The 18,684-nt window shown below is 45.4% G+C and overlaps 1 protein-coding gene across 3 annotated transcripts in view; it reads right to left on the bottom strand.

Annotated features, from left to right (window-relative positions):
• The window catches only part of DMTF1 (cyclin D binding myb like transcription factor 1), a 517,741-nt gene that overhangs the window by 168,465 nt on the left and 330,592 nt on the right, over positions 1 to 18,684 (bottom strand). For 2 of the 3 annotated variants that reach the window (XM_078674191.1, XM_078674190.1), the window contains exons 12-13: positions 15,808 to 16,023; positions 13,163 to 13,245 (exon numbers count right to left, since the gene is read on the bottom strand). In XM_078674191.1, the coding sequence (XP_078530317.1) occupies positions 13,163 to 13,245; positions 15,808 to 16,023 (299 nt within the window). The remainder of the gene's footprint in view (positions 1 to 13,162; positions 13,246 to 15,807; positions 16,024 to 18,684) is intronic. The other variant, XM_078674193.1, reaches the window with a different exon arrangement.

The raw sequence follows: 18,684 nt of genomic DNA, 5'->3' as shown, positions 1-18,684 counted from the left end.
TGACCTATTATGGGACCTGAGCAACTAGGCCAAGTCCTCAGACATCAGTAGTAGAAGGACTCGACCCCCACAGTTGGACCCAGTAACTCCTGCTTGCCCCATGGCCCTCTGAAAGGGGTTCTGACAATGGGCAAATGGTCCTCAGAAATTCGTTCGGGTGCAGAAGGAAAATTGGGTGGTGAGGAGAGAAAAAATCTTCACGATCCATCTGTTGGGACGTGTTGGATTGCACACCTGGGAGGCATTTTTGAATCTTGACCTGCCGGTGGGTGTGAACTACTGAGGACAAACTAACATGGCCTGTTGACAGCCGTAGCAGGAGAAGAGAAAGTGGAGGACCAGTGATCCTTCCAGCCTGTGCACTGCCTAACAGTTCTGTATCCGCTGACCCAAAAGGGGTATCTGCTGTAATGCTGGCTGGGAAGGCTGTCGCAGCATAAATGTTAGCCCGCTGAATAGGCACTAAAGTTGCAGAACTGGTGAGAAATATTGCTTTGCAAGAGTCAACAGCCCCAAGAACATGCTGTAGCTCTATTAATTTTAAAGCATCTCACAGTGGAGTCCGTCTTCTCTCTGAAGAGGTGAGACCCATCAAAGGGCATGTCCACCTGTACATCGTCAGAAAATCTGATTGAGCTCATCCAGGTGTGTCCACAAAGAACAACATTAGTAGAGACAGCCCTGTCAATGCAGTCCATTGTATCCAAGCATGTAGGGATGATGCGGCTTGCCAAGTCCTACCCATCATGGCTCATCTGAGCCCAAGAGACCCTTGTGTACTTCAGGACCGCATTCAAGATCTTGCTGTACATGCCCCAAAGGCATGTGTATATCAGCCCAACAGACAAGGCGAGTTTACGGAGCTCAGTGCCAGGTTGGCAAAGCAAAACATTTGCATGTCACAGGCATCATTCATTTTAGATTCTCTATCTGGGGCTTGGTTGGAAATGAATTAGGATTCTTTGAAGTCTGCACAATGGGACTTTCCAGAGCAGGGTGCTTGGTGAGAAATCTGTCACTGTGCAATGGCCAATGCAGCTTGGCCATCTGCCAATTAACAGGCGGGCCAGATCATAATTTCAACCACAAAGTCATCAAAGTATCAGTAAAGGCATTATTAAATGGAAGTAAGAGCTCTCATGTTGCTGGCCTAGGCTCCCAAAATCAAAGTGAAGATGTGCAGAAAGGCCTCTTTGAAGGCCTCGATTTGGTGCAGAGCTGATGATGGCCCAGAGCGTGATGGTGTAGGTAGCTGGCTCTTTATATAGTATATCAAAATTAGGTGCACTGTGCAGAGAGTCCAGGTATCCCTTTTTACTGTACATGGGCTTGCTTTAACAATCCCAAGGTGCTCTATTTGTGGTAGTGTGGTTGAGCATCCATAGGCTTATCAGAGGGGAGTGTTTGGCACAGACAGAGTCAATAAATGAGACACACAATGAGGAAATCCTAGACCAATTTAGAAAAATAACAGATTTTTATATTAATTTACACACCAAGATCTTTGAGATTAGGTAAATACTTTTAGAGTTAGAGATTTTCAGAAATACATAAAATACAGCTGTCAGATTTGAGGCATGAGCCTCAAATGCGGTAATATTATCCTATGGGAGAAACATACACTGTATAGAGGTACTTGCAATCGAGTTACAGGGCTGTTCTTCAGGACTTAAGTTAGGTAGAAGCCAAGGTCCTTAAAATCACCAATTGTTTTGGCTTACCTGCCCATGTTTGGCCATGTGCACAGGTCACATATCTAAATGAGTCTGCTTTTTTTCTGCTGAATTGACACTTTTTGAACTAACAATTGCACTTTCTTGCAGGTTGAGACCTTTCATATGCAATTTTTGTTGTTTGTGAAATGTCTATTCTGATGCATTTCTATACAGCATTGAGCTTGTAGAAGTAATTGGAACCAGTAGTCTCTGTGTATTTATTTCTCCACAATCAGACTAGAACTTAAAATGACTTAATACCATAAAGCTACTCTGTATTAGTCCCCTAAAAAAGTTCCCAGCTTAACATGGAGCCACAGCTAAAGAACATGCAAACTAGGTTCCCCACACAGGTTAAAAAACGTAGTAAGTACTGCCACAAATTGCAAGCCCACACTAAGACATATGAGTTCCCCTGGCCAGAGGGGGGAACCTACGACACGAACATAGTTGGACACAGTAGAACATACATTTTGACCAAATGCGTAGGGCAAAATAAGACCAGTAGAGAGGCACTGTTAGAACCATGGGCCATCTTCGAGGAGGCCCAGATCGGCAATCCTATCCCAGAACCTGCAAGTAACGTATCTGTGACTCCCTCCGCCGTATGTAGGAATGGAGGTGCTCGCCCCAATGCCTGCTATCTCTGCACTAGGTTATACCAATCCACTGGTCGAAGGAGCCAGAGGGCCCTCGAAACGAAAAACGAACTAATAAATTAAAACAGTGTAGGCCAACAGGACTAGGCAATCCCATTGTCACCCCGGTTCAGTGCTAGAGCTCCCAGAAACTCGAGCTCCCTGTCAGTCAAGTTCAACCCACCGAACCCCAGCGGTGCGGAGAACGTGCACCCCCACCCATCCTAGGGAACGCACTTTGATGATTGAGAGAGTCATAACAGTCCTGGAGAGCGACACAACAAGTGGGTGTGAGGAAGGGGGTCCCAGTACTCCGGGATCCGATGACTAGGGGGAAGCCACAGAGTATGCTCAGGCAGCCAAAGGGACAACAGAAAGCAAGTCTGATTAATACCCAGAAGAACAACGCCTAAATCTGAAGGAAGGAGGCAACCCATGTGGGAGTTAGAGGAGCAGCTTGAATTAAGAATGGCGAGAGAGAGCAAGCTCTGGGAATGCAACGAGAAAATAGAGCAGTGCGCCATCCGACTGAGGAGCGCAGAGGTAGGTATAGAACACCGCTTGGGGAAGAGTCCAAGGCAGAACTAGAGGGGAGGATTCTGCCTAGGGCCTGAGCCTCACCAGATCGTCAGCATAGGCAAGGGGCGGCCAGGTGATAAAGGATCAAGGTAACATTCTCAAAAAGGGGCTGCTCACTGAAACACAGAGTGAATTGGACAGCGTAGTAGGGTCAGACACCAAACCCAGGTGTGAGATACATGCCCTCATATTACATTATTACAGAGAGAAACAAGAAAAGGACAGGGAAATACAGGAGCACGTCCAGAGACACACCGCCAAGTTGGTCCAACACAAATTGAAAAAGACCGCCCTTGAGTGGGCCACATTGGCCACAAATGTACAAATTGTGCCGGTGTTGAAGGGGGCTCCACCACAAAACCCTGAGGGTTTCAACCCAATTATAAAGGCAGAGGTGAGGGAGGTTGGCAGCAGCCGGACCTCAGAGAATGTTATCCTTGCCACCAAATGGGCCACAAGGCTGACCGATGCCACTTACAAGCATATCATGAACAAAGTTTGAATCTGGGCCACTCCAGGAAAAATCCCCATCCTCAAGACCAAGCCCAAGGTAACCGAAATGCACCTTATGCTCAGTCGCAGGGAGATCAGACAGCCAGGGATCAGGTGGTTGGTCAAATACGTGCAACAGCAGCAACAGACAGTGACCCCCAAACCAACAAGGACCACAGCAGGGAGGGGTAACTGTCTCGGGAGGGAGTGAATTTACACAATCACAAAACCCACCTACACAGTAAGCTCAAATCCTCAATGTGAAACCACTTCACACAAACTTCAAAACTCATTTTGAAAATAATGACTAGTGAGGCAACATTAAGAATTCAAGCCTTTACTTGTGTTCAGGAAACTCAGGGCTACTGTACGTTTTGTCGATCAGGAATCCGAACTAGAGTCTGCTATTTTGGGTGCCTACACGGGGCCTAGGCTCCACTCTGCTGCAGGGGTTTGGGTGTGGCAAGCGGGGTAGAGGGGAGGGAGGGTGAGGTGGGCTACACCACAGGGGGAGGGCAGTCTGACAGGGGTAGGGTGACTTCCCCCTTCCAATCCATTGCATAAAAAGTAGGCACCCAGGTCCCCTTATCCAAGTCCAATTGAGACGGGTTCTAATGACCAAGCCGAAAAGACCCCATTCTCAGGTTCCTAGCCCGGGACCCACATTTCTGAGCAAAGCCCCAGCAACAGTGACCCAAAAGCCAGCAGGCTCCAGGCCAATGGAGGCCCATTTTCAGTTCCAAAACGAAGCATTGTCCCGGAACGGGAGTCAGGTTTACTGCACACTTGGGATGACGAAGACCCCGTGTTGGGCCTGGTCATTTTATGAGAGTTATCCCAGAACTTTTTGCCTTCCTCCTGTATTTTTTCTGATCTGTTTTTGTTGGTTTTATGACTCTGGGAACTTTACCACTGCTGATTAGTGCTACAGTGCATGTGCTCTCTCCTGTGAAGATTGTCTACACTTGTTTTGCATATTGAATTTACCTGTAAGTCTCTTGTATAGTGGTATCCTATATAGTCAAGGCATGTAAATAAATGCTACTAGTGGGCCAGCAGCGCTGCTTGCGGCACCCATAGAAATAGCCTTTCAAACCCGTCTCAGGCCTCTGCAGCTGCAGCGCCTGCGTGTGCAGTTGACTACCACAGTGAAATAGCATTTAGAGTGTTTACCAAGTCGTACCGGTCACCCCTAAGGTAGGCCCTAGGTAGCCCAATTGGCAAGGTGTGTGTAGCTAAAAAGTAGGACATGTGCCTTTGTTGTGTGCCAAGTCCTGGTAGTGACAAACCGCCTATTTGGTTTCTTACTGCTGTAAGTTGGCTCCTCTCATGGGTTTGCATTGGAAATTCCCTGATATGCGTTTTAGTGGTAATTTCTGTTATGAAAGGGGTAGCGTCACCATGTTTGGTATGTTTGGAATAGTAGTGATAAATCCAGCTTATTGGTGAAAACTGATTTTTTATTGATATATTAGAAATGTAATTTTTAGAAATGGGCATTACGTGTGCTTATGACTCTTTGTGCTTTGCAGCCTGATTTCAATCAACCTCTGGTTTAGACAAACAGGGCCCTGTCTTGTACGTTCACTCTAGACACTCTCAAGGGGGATAGAGGTGTGTCCTGCTTTTCCTGGGTGACTCATAGCCATGCTAAATAGACCTGCTCTGTATTTAAAGTGGTGGGAGGAGTTGCCACATGAATATGGCTCGCCTGCCTTTCACAATGCTGTCTCCGCCCCTCTATAGTGTGTCTGGAGCCAGGGCTGAGGATTGAATGGGGGTGTTGTGCACTTCTAAACTTGGTTTGAAGCACCCCCAGCACAAAGACTTTGTGAGTATAAGTACAGGGGCTGTGAGCCCATGATTTTAGACACTGCATGGACTTGTAACCAGATGCTGCTGGTGCTATAAATTGCCCATTGCAAGGAGGAACTGTTCTGCTGCCAGGAAGGATCGCCATTTGGACAACTTGCTTTGCTGGGTTGGCCAGCTGCTCGCTGATTTTTGGGCTGCAGGAGGGACTTCCACTTTGTACTGCCTTATGTACTGGTCTGCAGTCCATTGCCCGTCAGAGTGACCCCAGTGTTCTTCAGGTACTGCGTGGCTCCCTCCCTGATCTTCCTGAGGACCTTTAAGGATTCAACTGGACCTGTGTGTGCTGAGTGTTTTCACCCCTCAGGAGGAATCGTGTGCCAGGCATGTGCTGCGCAATCCCTTCAGAACCCACTCTTTAAGGGACAAGGGTTTGGGGGTCTTAACGAAAGTCAACGCTACCTGCTTGTTGGCTGGGCTCAACGCGCCATGAATTAGGTATCCATTTTTGCTGCTGTTCCCTGCTGAAGCCATCCTGCGGTTGGTGATGCTGTATGTAACCTAGTCTCTCAGGGAGGTGCAGGTGGAGACCGCTCCACTGGAGGGAGAAGTTACGAGGCTCAACACAGGCAGAAGGGTGCTCCAGTTGGGCTGACCGCTGGAGTCTGTTTCAGGACACCACTCTCCGGCTGCACTGAAGAGCAAGACCTCCCCAGGCTGCAGGGGCGGTGATCGATGGAGGTTTCGCTCCGTATTGTGGCCGATCCTGACCCGGAGGAGAGCCCTGGGGTGAGAGAGCAGAAGGCTCTACTCCGAAGATGGCGGGTTCTCCGGTGAGGCCCCGCGCCACAACGTTGAACTACCTGGAACCGCCCAGACCCGAAGGACCATGGCTGGCACTCCGGACTGTCCAAATGAAGCCCCTGAGCCGGAGGGCTTGTTCATCAGTGCTGTGATTCCCCTAGTGGGAGAGCCCGCAGAGTCGGTAGCTGCTAGACAACAGTCATTGCCACAATAGGTCATGGGTGTGTGTGTGTGTGTCCCACCCCTCCCACACAAGTTGGGAGACATCCTGGGGGCAGTGTTCAGGATTCCCCATAACAGGGGCGTCCCTAAATGCAGTCCAGATCGGAAGCAGAAATGCCCATGTTCCCTGTTGCAGGTGGGAAGGTGACCCAGGGGCCTACGTGTAGAGAACAAGGACGCCAGATACCATGTAATAGGAGCGCAGGTGCCACTCTATATGTGCTTATGGCATGGCTTCATAATTTCTATGCCATGGAGGACTTATGGTGATCTGCTGTTTTTTCCTTACATGCTGAATTTATGTATTCTGATATGGGTGTATGATATTTTGATGCCTTCTACTGGCCAAAATAACGAGTACTTTTTCAGAAACTGCAGGATATGTACAGTAATGGTGTAAGGTGATGTTTTAATCGTATTTTTATGACGGGTGCAACCTATATGTATTTACTTTATGCACCGTGATGTCATGACAATTGCCTAGTTGGCACTTATGTGATTGTGGTCTATGTGTTTTATATATGTATACAGGTTATATTTTTATGTAACCTTGTGTTGAGTCTCTTTTGTGGTGTGCTTAGTGTGTCACTGGTGTGTTTGTGTGTGCTGGCAAATGCTTTACAAATGGTCTCTGGGATAAGCCTCCGACTGCTCTGCCAATCTACCAAGGGGGTGAGCAGGGGTTATCTTGGGTATGTAACTCCCTTACCTTGACCAGAGTGGTGGATTCTGCCTAGCTTAGGGGTATACCCTAGCCAACCATAAACACCATTCCTAACACCCCATAACGTCCATCGCACACACACATGGACTCCAACCGATCGCAAAGCACTGCATGGTGCCCCGTCAGTAGGAAGGTTCACCAGAACAATTGCGCGTCCCAGTCCATTACCCTTATCAGGAAAATGTAAACGAGCCCTGGCCCAACACCAGACTCTCCATTCAGCAACAGTCTACCTCCTCTTTTGCATTAAAGTGTTTTAAACATCCAAAGCCTGCTTGTCGGGTCATGTCCCTCTAAAATTAACAAAAGTATTGTGTCCACAGTCCGGGACAGCAAGCCGAAATTCCTAGATAGAACATCGCCAGAGGTAAAGTGGGTGCAGGAAGGAGAAAATCCGCAAAATTCCTACACAGCTCCATTCGAGGTACTCAGAAATATGCTCACTACCGTAGCCGGCCTAGAGAGCAGCAGACACACACAACGCCTTAGACACACCGTCTGGGGGAGTACATCACCCAATCTTGGACACAGCCACAACAGAAACACATGGGTGATGTGAGACAGCTCTCTGACCTCCTCCGGTACATGACAATAGAAACAAGCAAATCACAAGGAAACCTAGGGAAACGCTCAAAAGATCAGTAAAATAAAGCTCAAATCTAGCCCCAAAAGAACCCTCTATGAAAAGGGCATGGTCAAGACACATAGTGCAGTTAGGGAGGGTCCCACTGCACGTCGCTTGCCGGGACAGGAGCGGTATACACGTGACCCCGAGCAAGTTGCATTGGCCAACACCTAATTGTGGCACGCTCCATTTTTATACATCGCCCTGGGCACATATAGGTTAAAAAGCACTCCTGCATGCACACTAGGGAAGGTAGGATGTTGGAAGTCTAGCGACATACTTAAAATATTTGTTAAAACAGCAGAGATCATCCACATGCTCATGAAGACCACCCTTTATCGGACCTCCTTTTCTGTCACGGTGAGGGGGGAGAACTGATGACTTGTAAGATGAGAATTAAGGTGATTCGTAAATAAACGCCCTGCGTGTCAAAAAGAGGAGAAAAAGTAGACACCCCGATTGGGGCCACCTTCCTGTGCCCCACTAAAATGCACATATGATTAGAAAGGCACACTCCTAAAAAGAAAGGCCCAGGAATCCCCCCAAAATGACACATGATGATATACGTAGGGATGCAAATGTTTCCTATCTTAGCTAATGAACAGTAGCTCTAATCCAACAGGTCCGCAATCGAGCCACCAAAGTGCTCCACCATTGCAGCAACCCACCATCTCTTCGGTGACCTCTTCCACAATCGTAAATAAGACCCAAGTGTGCAAGTCAAATACAATGATCTTTTTCAACAAACATTTTGAACTCTTCCAAAAGTAAAGAAACCCCCGATGACCAGAGCATTACAAACATCATTCCTAGGCCCATCCCCAAGACCTGCAAGGTTCAAGAAGTTATGCATCATTGTACAATTGGATACCCTCAGTTTACTGTGGGTGTGGACGAGTCCATACATTGCCAAAGATCTGCCTAGTCAAATGGAGTTCATCCCGACATTTGCACTGCCCTTGTGCAGGGACCACTCCCATGTCACTTATAATTACACCAAACCCAACACTAGCATCCCACATGCACCACACAGTGCACTCTTACACAACACATGGTATCAGCACATGACAGCCATGGGTGCCCAGAAATCAGCCAGGACATGTTACGTCTGTTCACGGATACTGCATGCAGTAGGGTAAGACAGTCTTTACTTGTCCCAAGAGATAGCCCATGAAAAAGCGAAATGCCTTTTCCACCTGTACTTATGTAGGATTAGAGCGAAGATACAACCCAAGAGAGTAGCACCACAAAGTGGAGGTAATTCTTAGCCGTTACTAGGCCAGTCCCACAGCGATGTACCTCTTCACAGAGCCTATCGATATTCAAACAGAGCTAGGAAGGATGCACAGGAGGGGCACCATGGGGAGGACACTGTTTGGCCCGGAGTCTTTCCAGAAAAGAGAATCTTGGAGGTAGCAAAACCATCGCGCACCAGTGCACTAACCCGTCCGCTCCCGCTTCAGTTCGTGGTCCCGGAGTGACCCTTAGAGTGTCTGGGGCAGTCTTCTTGGACAACAGATATGGAGTTCCAGCGTAGAGCCACCTCGATGATACAAAGGGAAATAAGTCTCATAGGGGGGAATAAACACCAGCATAGATATCTCATGCCAGGAAATATGGGATACTGAGACAGATAGGTACACATGGTTGGAAGAGAAGGGGCATCCCTTAATTGTACAGAATGTTACACTGTATTCCTTGTATTTAAGAGGTAAAGGAATAATTCCACTCAGCACAAATGAGAACTGTGGTGTAATACTACACATATCAGACATGCAATGGGGCACCTTCAAGCTGATGGATACCTACTGGCAATGCGGTAAATTCACCTCCACCCAGCTTGTCCCCGTACAGAGAGATCTCTGCTCCCTCATCACCATTCACACCTTGACCCTCGTCATTCCTGGAGAAGATCTGTCAGAGTTGTACCAACACGCGCTACAGAAGAAGACAACTCTGATGCATCAGGCTAGAGAGAAAAGAACTGTTGAGTAATTTGGCTGTGCTCAGTTCAAGGACATTGCGGAAGAATGTAGACTGTTTTCTGACACACAAGTAAATGCCCACATCCTTCTTCACAGTGCAGATGAAAGCAAATGCCCGCTGGTTGCAAATAACCACATGGGAAATGTTGAAAGTGATGAATAATACTGAGCTCTAGCTTAATGCAATCGAGATACAACTAAGAGCTGTTTGCCTCATGGTGATGAAACATCCATTGTGTTTGACTTGATGAGTCTTTGGCGGTAGGGGTGTGTGCCAAGATTGGTGCGTCCTGTTGCACATTTATCCCATGCAATGACATGGACAATGGGACTTTGACTATTGCCATCCAAACATTTACCCATTTACAAAGAGACAAGTGTCTCAATTGGTTTTTGTGGCTCCCAAGTGGCTGACTGGTTTGTGTACGTCATTGCTGACCATTCTCATGTTCACATTGTTTTTGTGTGATTTCCTACTATTGGGGGTTTCCTGCTGTGAAACTGCAGTCCTCAAGTAGGGTAGAATGCAAGTAGCTAGTGAAGTAGTAATAGTTAAAACTGAAGCTCGGCAAGCCCCTAATATTGTGACTGTCATGAAGTATGGGGTAAATGATGTAATTGAAAATTCAACCAGAGGGGGGAATGTTAATATAGATGTCGATGCATGCAATGATACAGGTGTGCATAAAAACGAAATTGAATCACTGTTGTCGAAATCACCCGATATGACCTCCCCTACAGCCCAGAGTCAGAAATACATAGTCAGGCACGCTCTGCGACCTAGGCCTGAGGCACCCGATTGACAAATCACAGGTGGGGTGACACGTTACAAGCTGAACAAATGAGCGAACAGGAAAAACCCAGATTAATGCCACAGAAAGGAAGCAACACCACAATGTGCCAGGGAGATTGGCCCCAACAAAGCACACATGGCCGGAGGAGCACGCGTTCCCAAAACACTATAAAGCTAGATGCCACATGAAGTCAGAACACTAGCCAATCAAGAAACAGCACACATAAGCAGTGATCACATGTTCCCCATGCCGGACATCTCGACATGTTATGCACAAGCCCTCATTATGTGTCCACGCAAGGTCCAGACCCACCTGCATTTGTTATGAGGTGGGAGTAATTTAGGACTCCAAGACTAGGCCCACATTCCTCTGTTGTTCCTGTTTTGTCAAAAGCAACTGTGTTTGTTTTTGAAAGGTAAATGCATATTCGAGCAACAGCTCACACTTTTTAGGTTGATCTGGAGATGGAAATAAAACAGGACAGCAGAACCACTCTTGATGGTGGCCTCTCCGAAGCCAACATCCCACATCAATAGGTCTGTCTTGGCAGTGTTGGTGTCCGGTGCAGACTAAACAAGCCTTGGTTGCTGCAGGTACCTTGGGTATTGGTGCTGGTCAGCTCCTAGGGGTCCTGGCATCTTCAAACCTGGTAGGGAACAGATCTGATCTCCTGGAGCACAGTGACCTCTTTCTGGGTGGCTGCTTCACTGGTGGACCCAGTGGTCAGCAGCAGATCGGTGAACCGGGCGTTGAGGTCGGTACCGGAAGGTTTAAGGGAAGTGGCTCCTCCACTTCAAGGGAGATGCTGGCTGATTGGCGAAGTGCTGGCAGCCCTCTAAGTCTCTGGGAGGATGCCCAGCTGCAGGGCGAATCTGGTCTTTGTTGCCCAACCCTGCCTGCCTGCTCCTTTCCCAACAGTTGCAAAGTACACAGCTAATCCAGAGTTTTCCCATCCTCAGCTCTTCCTTGTATTCTTCTTTCAGGCAGTCGAATCTGAGTTCCTGGTGTCTGGGGCCACCTAAATACTCATTATGGGGGTGTTAAGAGGAGTGAAAGGTAGTAGCCAATGGAAACGTACCCCTTACTACACCCCCTATATGACCACTTCCTTTATATAGTGGGCATAAACCGGTGCCAGAGTTCCAAATTCCACCAAAAACAAGATGGTGGAACCATTCTTAAGTGGAATTCATCAGGCATCTCACCTTAGGGGTGTGAATAGCCTGGTGGTCCAACAGGCCTATTTGCCTAGCTAATTTCCCGCCAGTCCTGGTGCCTAATGAGCCACCGGGGAGGGGGAAGTCTGGGGGAAGCCAGGGTTGCATATCAAAGGCGGCAGAGGCTTTGAAGCCCAATGCCTCGATATGCTAAATCACTAGCCATCCTGATGGAGGAGGTGTGAACACCTGCTCCAGAGCAGACGTGGTTTGTGGCCTCAGAGAGCGTGGGCTCTCACCTGCAAGGATGAAAAAACTCATCTGTGGTGGCAGACTGGTCGATAACAGTCAGCAAGCATACTTGAAACTGGTAGGTTTGATGCCAAACACTATAGGTTTCAGTAAAGTCATCATGTAGCTGGGGAACGCTTAATGACCAGTGCCCAGTACATATACTTAAGTTGGCTTACCTGTTCACTTGTACCATCTAGCAATTGCACTAGACAGCACAGGGGCGTAGCTGCTCATGCAGATATGCCCCTATATGTATGCACCCTGCTTTAGGGCTACAAGGTCTGTTGTAAGGGTGACTTATGTATATTACATGCAGTGACTTGGGGACAACACACCGGGAGTATGCAATGTCATGTTTTCAAACAGGGTTTGCACCATGTAAATGTCCAGTATTTGTAAAGCGCAAACAATTACCCGAAGGTGTCAAGGTGCTGGGGGCCGTCGGGAAGATTAAGCAAGCTATTGCCCAGAGTTACATGGTGCTGGGCAGACCCCTGCCGCTGAAGCCGGGATCGAACCGTGATCCCCAGCGTCCAGTGTCAGTCGCCCTGGCTGCTGCGCCACACCTCTTCCACCATGTGAGACAGACTGCAGTGGCAGCCTGCATGCAGTTTGTATGGGGGTCCTTTATGGGTGGCATTATACATGCTACAGCTCTGAGGGATCCGCTTTAGTGGCCATGCCTGGAATACCAGAAGTGACACCTTGTTTTAGGGAAAAAGCACTGAGACTGGAGCCTGGTTAGCAGGCTTCAGTGCACTCTCCGAGTCAAAATCCAGCATCTAGTAGTTCTAATGGGGGCAAAAACTTAGGGGACACATGCATCAAAAGTCCAGCTTCCTACAAATGGCCGTAGAGCACAACTGCTAACTGAAAACTTGCCCTGGTGTTTATCACTGAAATACACTAGCAGAAATTGATAAGACACTGGAAACAAAATAGGCACATAAGCGAAGTCTAAGGAGTATATAGCCAAATTCCAAGTATTTTTCTGAAAGTCAGGATGTCACTGAGAAAATGTGAAGAGAGAAGCTGGTTGTTCTAGAAACAGGAAACTTGTTCAGCGCTAGACCATGCTACTCCGCCTTTCCAGAAACTACTGTACATATAGCAATAAAAGGATAAAAGAACAAGATCAAACTTCTTCATCTGGGCCAATGGGACCTTAACTTTTTTTTAGGGCATCTCTCTTATTAATATTCTGAGACTATTTTTACATGACTGTAAAAAATAAGAGAACCAAAACTACAGACCTATTTCTTTAAAATATTTTCACTAAGAACCACAATGAAAATTATGTTACAATGTTGACATGACTCACTGGAAGAATCTCAATGGTCTGTAGTGTCCCACTATTTAGTGTAATTGAGTCTGAATCACCAGAACAGGGGGAATCCATGGAAGCTGCAAACAAAGAAAGAAAAATATCAAAGTTAAATTACAATAGGACAGTTGTGAAGTGACAAACCAAGGCTAGTGTTTTATAACGTATTAACAGGTAGCAGGGCAGAAGAACCAGAATTTTAGGTACACTTATTTGCAAAGCTCTGCAAATATGTGTTTGGTATAACAGAGTAAGCACAAAAATGAAAATGTTTAAGACTTGTAAGAGAAGTCTGAGATATGGCAATGAATGTTCAGTGTAAAGTGTCCGAATGGGTTTCTATATTTCCTCTTTGTATGCCAAATCCATCGACGTATCTTAATCACTTAATCTATTAAAATTGTTTATAGTTTATATATGTTCCTCTACTTAACAATTGTTATTGCTTTAATTCATTCCTTAGGATACTCACTGACGAAGGACCGCAAGTGGTCTGAAATGCATTTGTGAACTTAAATTGGACGGATATGCATGTGGAATCACAAATGCACTTTTGGAATATGTTTGATGAAACATATGACATTATTGAAAAGACCTAAAACTTGTGTAAGAGGTCTCGTTCATTGAAGAACTAAGCAACTAAAATATGAGCAATGAATTTGGCACACAAAGAGCAAATATAAAAACCAAATGGAATACTTGAGTAGTGCTTGAGGGGAAAATGCAGTTCAGCTTCTGGACAAGTGGGGAACTGGTACTTTATGTGCCTAGGATCAGTAAGCAACACTCCACTAGCACACCATGAGTATGTTAAACAGCACAGGAAGTCAAAATCAAAATGAACAGAAGTGTGCTGATATCAACATTTGTGGGATACTAAAACTTGCCACAGATTCCTCACTTTATCAATATTCTCCAGGAGCCAGATTGGATCTAGAAACTTTTTACCACAGCAAATGTGCTCCAACTTGGTACGGTTGCATCATTCAGCCTCAAAGGCCACTTCATCTGCCCAGGATATGATGACCTCGCACCATGTAAGGTGCTAAGCAACATGCTGGTGCCAGTTCCTGCCCCCCCCCCCCCCACAACTCATTAAGGTGTGCAAAGAGGAACCAAAAGAGAATATCAAAGGAAGTTAAGCAACACAGCCCAGGCAAAGAATTACTCATTGTGTCCCTGAGCTGTGACACAATATTATTTAGCACAAGTATGTAAATATGACGATGTGGCCACTTGGCAGATGTAACCCACCAGAATGCTTCCCTCTAGTGCGAGTCATGGACACAGCCATGACCCTCGTAGAGTGGGAAGAAATGTCACCCAGTGTCTTACTTGACCAAGGCATAGCGTATTTTAATTCAAAGGGGAGCTCAACCTGAAATGGTGTGCTTGGTCAACACCGTAAGACACTATCCAGCCTATTCAGCCGCGAGTCAGTCTATACAGCCATTCCTCCTCTGTGGTAGGAGGAGGGAAGGATGGAAGAGCGGTGGACTGGTACACCTGAAAGGCAGATACCTCTTTTGGTAAGAAAGAGGGGCAGGTGTGAATGACCAGTTTCTTTTGGTACAAAACAATGAAAGGTGGATGAACCAAAGGGTCAAGAGTTCAAAAACCCTATGGGCCAAAGTCATTTCCACAAAGAGAACAGTTTTCAGAGTTAGGGAATTCGAGCTGAGCAACTATGCATTGGCCCTGCACAACTACATTTCCTCAAGCAGGGTGCTCTGTCAGGTAGGTCAGATCATGAAGTGCAGGCCTGTGTCAACAGTCAACAGACTGACTTAGCTGGCGAGGTTGGACAAGTTTTGAACCAGGCCACCATAAGTCACCCAGTTAAGGCTCTGCTAAATAGAACCAAAGGCTATGAAGACCAAGGCCAAGGTTTTAATCTCCCTGGGAACAGAATTGGAAGTCCAGTACTTCTGTGGCTCTACATACAACCATTGCAAAAGAACCATTTTGTGTGGTGTGTCCTAAGTATGAATTCAACATCAGCATCCCGAGGGTGCAGTATGTTTTAAAATGGTCATCTGAGAGCCATACTTTGTACACTGTCCAAGATTTTTGGAGAATACCTAGGCAAGAAGAGCTGTAGGAGTTGCACCCAGGATCAGCAATGAGGGGGGCAGAAAAGGAAGAGCCAACATCAGTGTACAGGGGTACCACAGTAAGGTTTTCTGGGTCCAGTCTGTCACCTGGGGTGATTCCCAAGCAATATCCATCAGACAAACAGGATAGGGCTTTAAGAATGTGATCACAAATTTCACTAGGACTACCAAAACCTAACTGTACGTAAAGAAGAAGCATTGGCATCCAGGGAAAACTGCGCATCTCAGGCAAGGGAGCACCTTGGGGAATGGTAGGTGGGCCAGAGGATGGAGTATGTTAGGAAAATGGGTGGGTGTCTGGGGTGCAGTTTGGGCATAGGAGGGCAGTGGGGAGGGAAGGGCATAGTACACAACAATGAAAAATGGCTAGCTGCACTTAGTATGGGCATAAAGAGATTGGCAGAACATTTTATAATTATGTTGCAGAATTTGTAATCTAAAGCAAAGCTACAGAACTGGGAGTGCTCAGTAAGAGGTGGTATTTAATGATACTGCTGCTTTAAGTTGACCATTTTAAAAAATACTTACAAATATGAGTAATTTGTACTGGAATCTGCAGTGATCCCACAGGACTCTGTGGTAAATCTAAATTCTCATCCAAGCGAGTGAGGCGAATCTGTACATGCTGGACCCCTGAATTCGAACTAGGGTTGTAGAATCCGGTTCCATATTTTTTATCTATGGTCAGTTGTCCAGGAAGATGATTTGGGGTTTCGTGCAGGTGTCGAAGTCCTTTGATTAACACTGATAAGAAAGTAACTCTGTTAACTTTTAAAAAGTACTATGCATAATTAAACAAAAATGGAAAATGAACTGAACTATTGTACAGTAAGACAGCCACAGAATGAAGTGTGGTAACGTATAATTTTCCTGTTGTTAGATTCTAGAAATCGTTTTGTCCCACAACAATTTCAATTGTTGAGTTGGTACATACCCAAGCAGCATGGTAACATGCGAAGCTAGTAGGGTCTGGAATTACATAAGCCAAAGGAACAGCAACTATTTTTGTACTGCATTTTCAACAATATTCTCACCTTTAAAGAAAAACATTGCGTCTACCAGAAGAATCGCAGGTGCGTGTTTACTTTACTTTAACAAAAATTTATATTTTTAGTGAAGTCTGACTAATTTTGTTATTTGAATCCTAGACACACTATTTACAAAGTAATGTACATCAGTAGGTAAAACATACAATGAAGCTAATGTAAAATTAATTATTAGTAACCTTTTAAATATTTCCGTGTTCACATTAAGATACTCCCTTTTCTGAGTGACAATGGTAGAGCAAAAAAAAAAATGACCATACCTTATAAAATTTTACATGAGAGCAATAAAGCTAGAGCATTTTCTGAATACTGTATGCTAAATGCTGTCAGATATATAGGTAGGAAGTTACACTGGATGCACTGCTCTACCAATCAATATGCATGATTTGCTTCAGAAAAAGAAATAAAGTATTAGACTTTGCCTTTAGAATGTAGTGTCCTTAACATGCACAAAATCAAAAGACGAAATGAATTGCCAATGATAACATTCTTTCTATTGGACATACAGTCTACTGCAGACTCCTATTAACCATACAGGGCATCAGATTTTGAAAGTGAAAATGCCGATACATATACAATGTCTCAGTGCCAGTGTCACCAGTTCCATACAACATGTCTGCCCCCTCAGAGGCTAAGGAGGAGTCAGATGGTGCAAAACAACAAAGTTATACACCAAATGTGCACAATTTGTAATATATCCTCAACAGAGGGAGATGGGTGAGCATTAGGAAGCAGACGGAGCCATCAGATCAATCAATTATTTTTACCAAATGTAAATAACTTGCTATTTTAACAGAATTCAATTTAGGATTCCTTCTACAACCCTATCCTACAGCAACTCTCAAGGAGGAGGGAGAGAAGACTAATTGGAATTTACACCATGTATACTTGTATACATTGTGTAATTAGAAATTGGATCTAGCCTGATCTTCCAAACAGTAGTGTTTTGCAAAAGAATGCATATGTCCAGATCACTGCTTCATAAATTGAATGTACTGGAACACCCCTAAGCAAGGCTGGCATAATTTTCAATCTGAACAAAGTTATCCTGGAGCAAATCTTCCTGTTAACCCATAAGGCTGTCCAACAGAATATAGTCGCTTTCCTATGCATCTTACCCTTATAACAGTCCCTCAAAACCTATAAAAGTCTTATCTTCTAGCCTAAAACATGAAGATCTATAATGGATCAGAGCCCTCATTGGATCCAATCTAAATAACCTCTCCTCTTTAGAGGAATGAGGAAGAAGCCAAAATGATGGCAGGGAAATCATCTAAAATACATGAAACTCTGAATCCACCTTATGAAGGAATTAAGGTCTCACTCTAAGAGCAACTACGTGTTTCAAAAAACAGTACAAAGAAGAGTAACTAAAAGAGATTTCAATTCACTTTCCTGTCTCTGCTAAAATGAAAGCTGTTTTCGATGGAAGTAACTTCAAAGAGCATGACATTAAAAAAAACCTTAAGACACTATCAGAGTCCAAATCAGGAAATACAAAGGTCTATGGTGAAAAACCTTTTCAATAGATCTTTAAGAATTTTTACAAATAATTGAACTTGAAGCAATAATAGTCCAAAAAGGCAAAACTCCTCAAAGACAAATAAGTTTGTAGCCAGAGCTTCTAACTTCTTAAGCTTGCTAACAAGTGGCACCTATGCTGCTCATGCAACTGCAGGGGAGACTGGAGCTTTTTCCAAGCTTCCCTAACAAGCAGGTGTGTTGACCCGCTAAAATCTTAATAAACAGACTGATTGAAGAGATTAAGTCACACACATTGAACTCTTAAGGGTCTCAGGGGGGTTTCCTAATCAAAAAGTGTCCATTCGATGGCATTTTGCAGATCCACCAGTTAGCTTCATTTTGTATCAAAAGCTGGCAAAACACCTTGTTGAAGTCATCGTTTGGGTCTACTGGACTCCCAAAAGCCATACCATCTAAATCCGACCCAAAAGGTCTCCTGTCTAAAAACGTTCAGCATCTGAGGATATTCTGTTTACTTCATATACGAAACAACCCTAGTTTTGGCTTTGGGTGGGATCAAATCTTTCTCAGTATGGTAAATGACTCCAGTGATGCTGTACCCCACATCAAGACTAAAGTTGAAACTGGCACAGCTGATGAAGCTGGCACCAAGACACACCATCCAAGCTGATATTGTCGTGAGCAGAATCTCTGCAGGTTGCAAAGCCAGAGTGTAGGTTTAGGTCATGGATGTCACCAGAGACTCTACAACACGGTCTTCTCCTGATGGCCCTGCATCAATTCCTGCTATAGGTGCTTTTCAAAGAGGACAACGTACCCCAGCACCTCTTCTGCTTTTTCTTCTCTTTATGAGATGATGAGGAGGAATGCTTCC

The sequence above is a fragment of the Lissotriton helveticus genome, chromosome 1_1, assembly GCF_964261635.1.
Source record: "Lissotriton helveticus chromosome 1_1, aLisHel1.1, whole genome shotgun sequence".
Taxonomy (NCBI): domain Eukaryota; kingdom Metazoa; phylum Chordata; class Amphibia; order Caudata; family Salamandridae; genus Lissotriton; species Lissotriton helveticus.
Note: the sequence above shows the minus strand (reverse complement) of the source record. Positions and strands in the feature narration are given on the sequence as shown.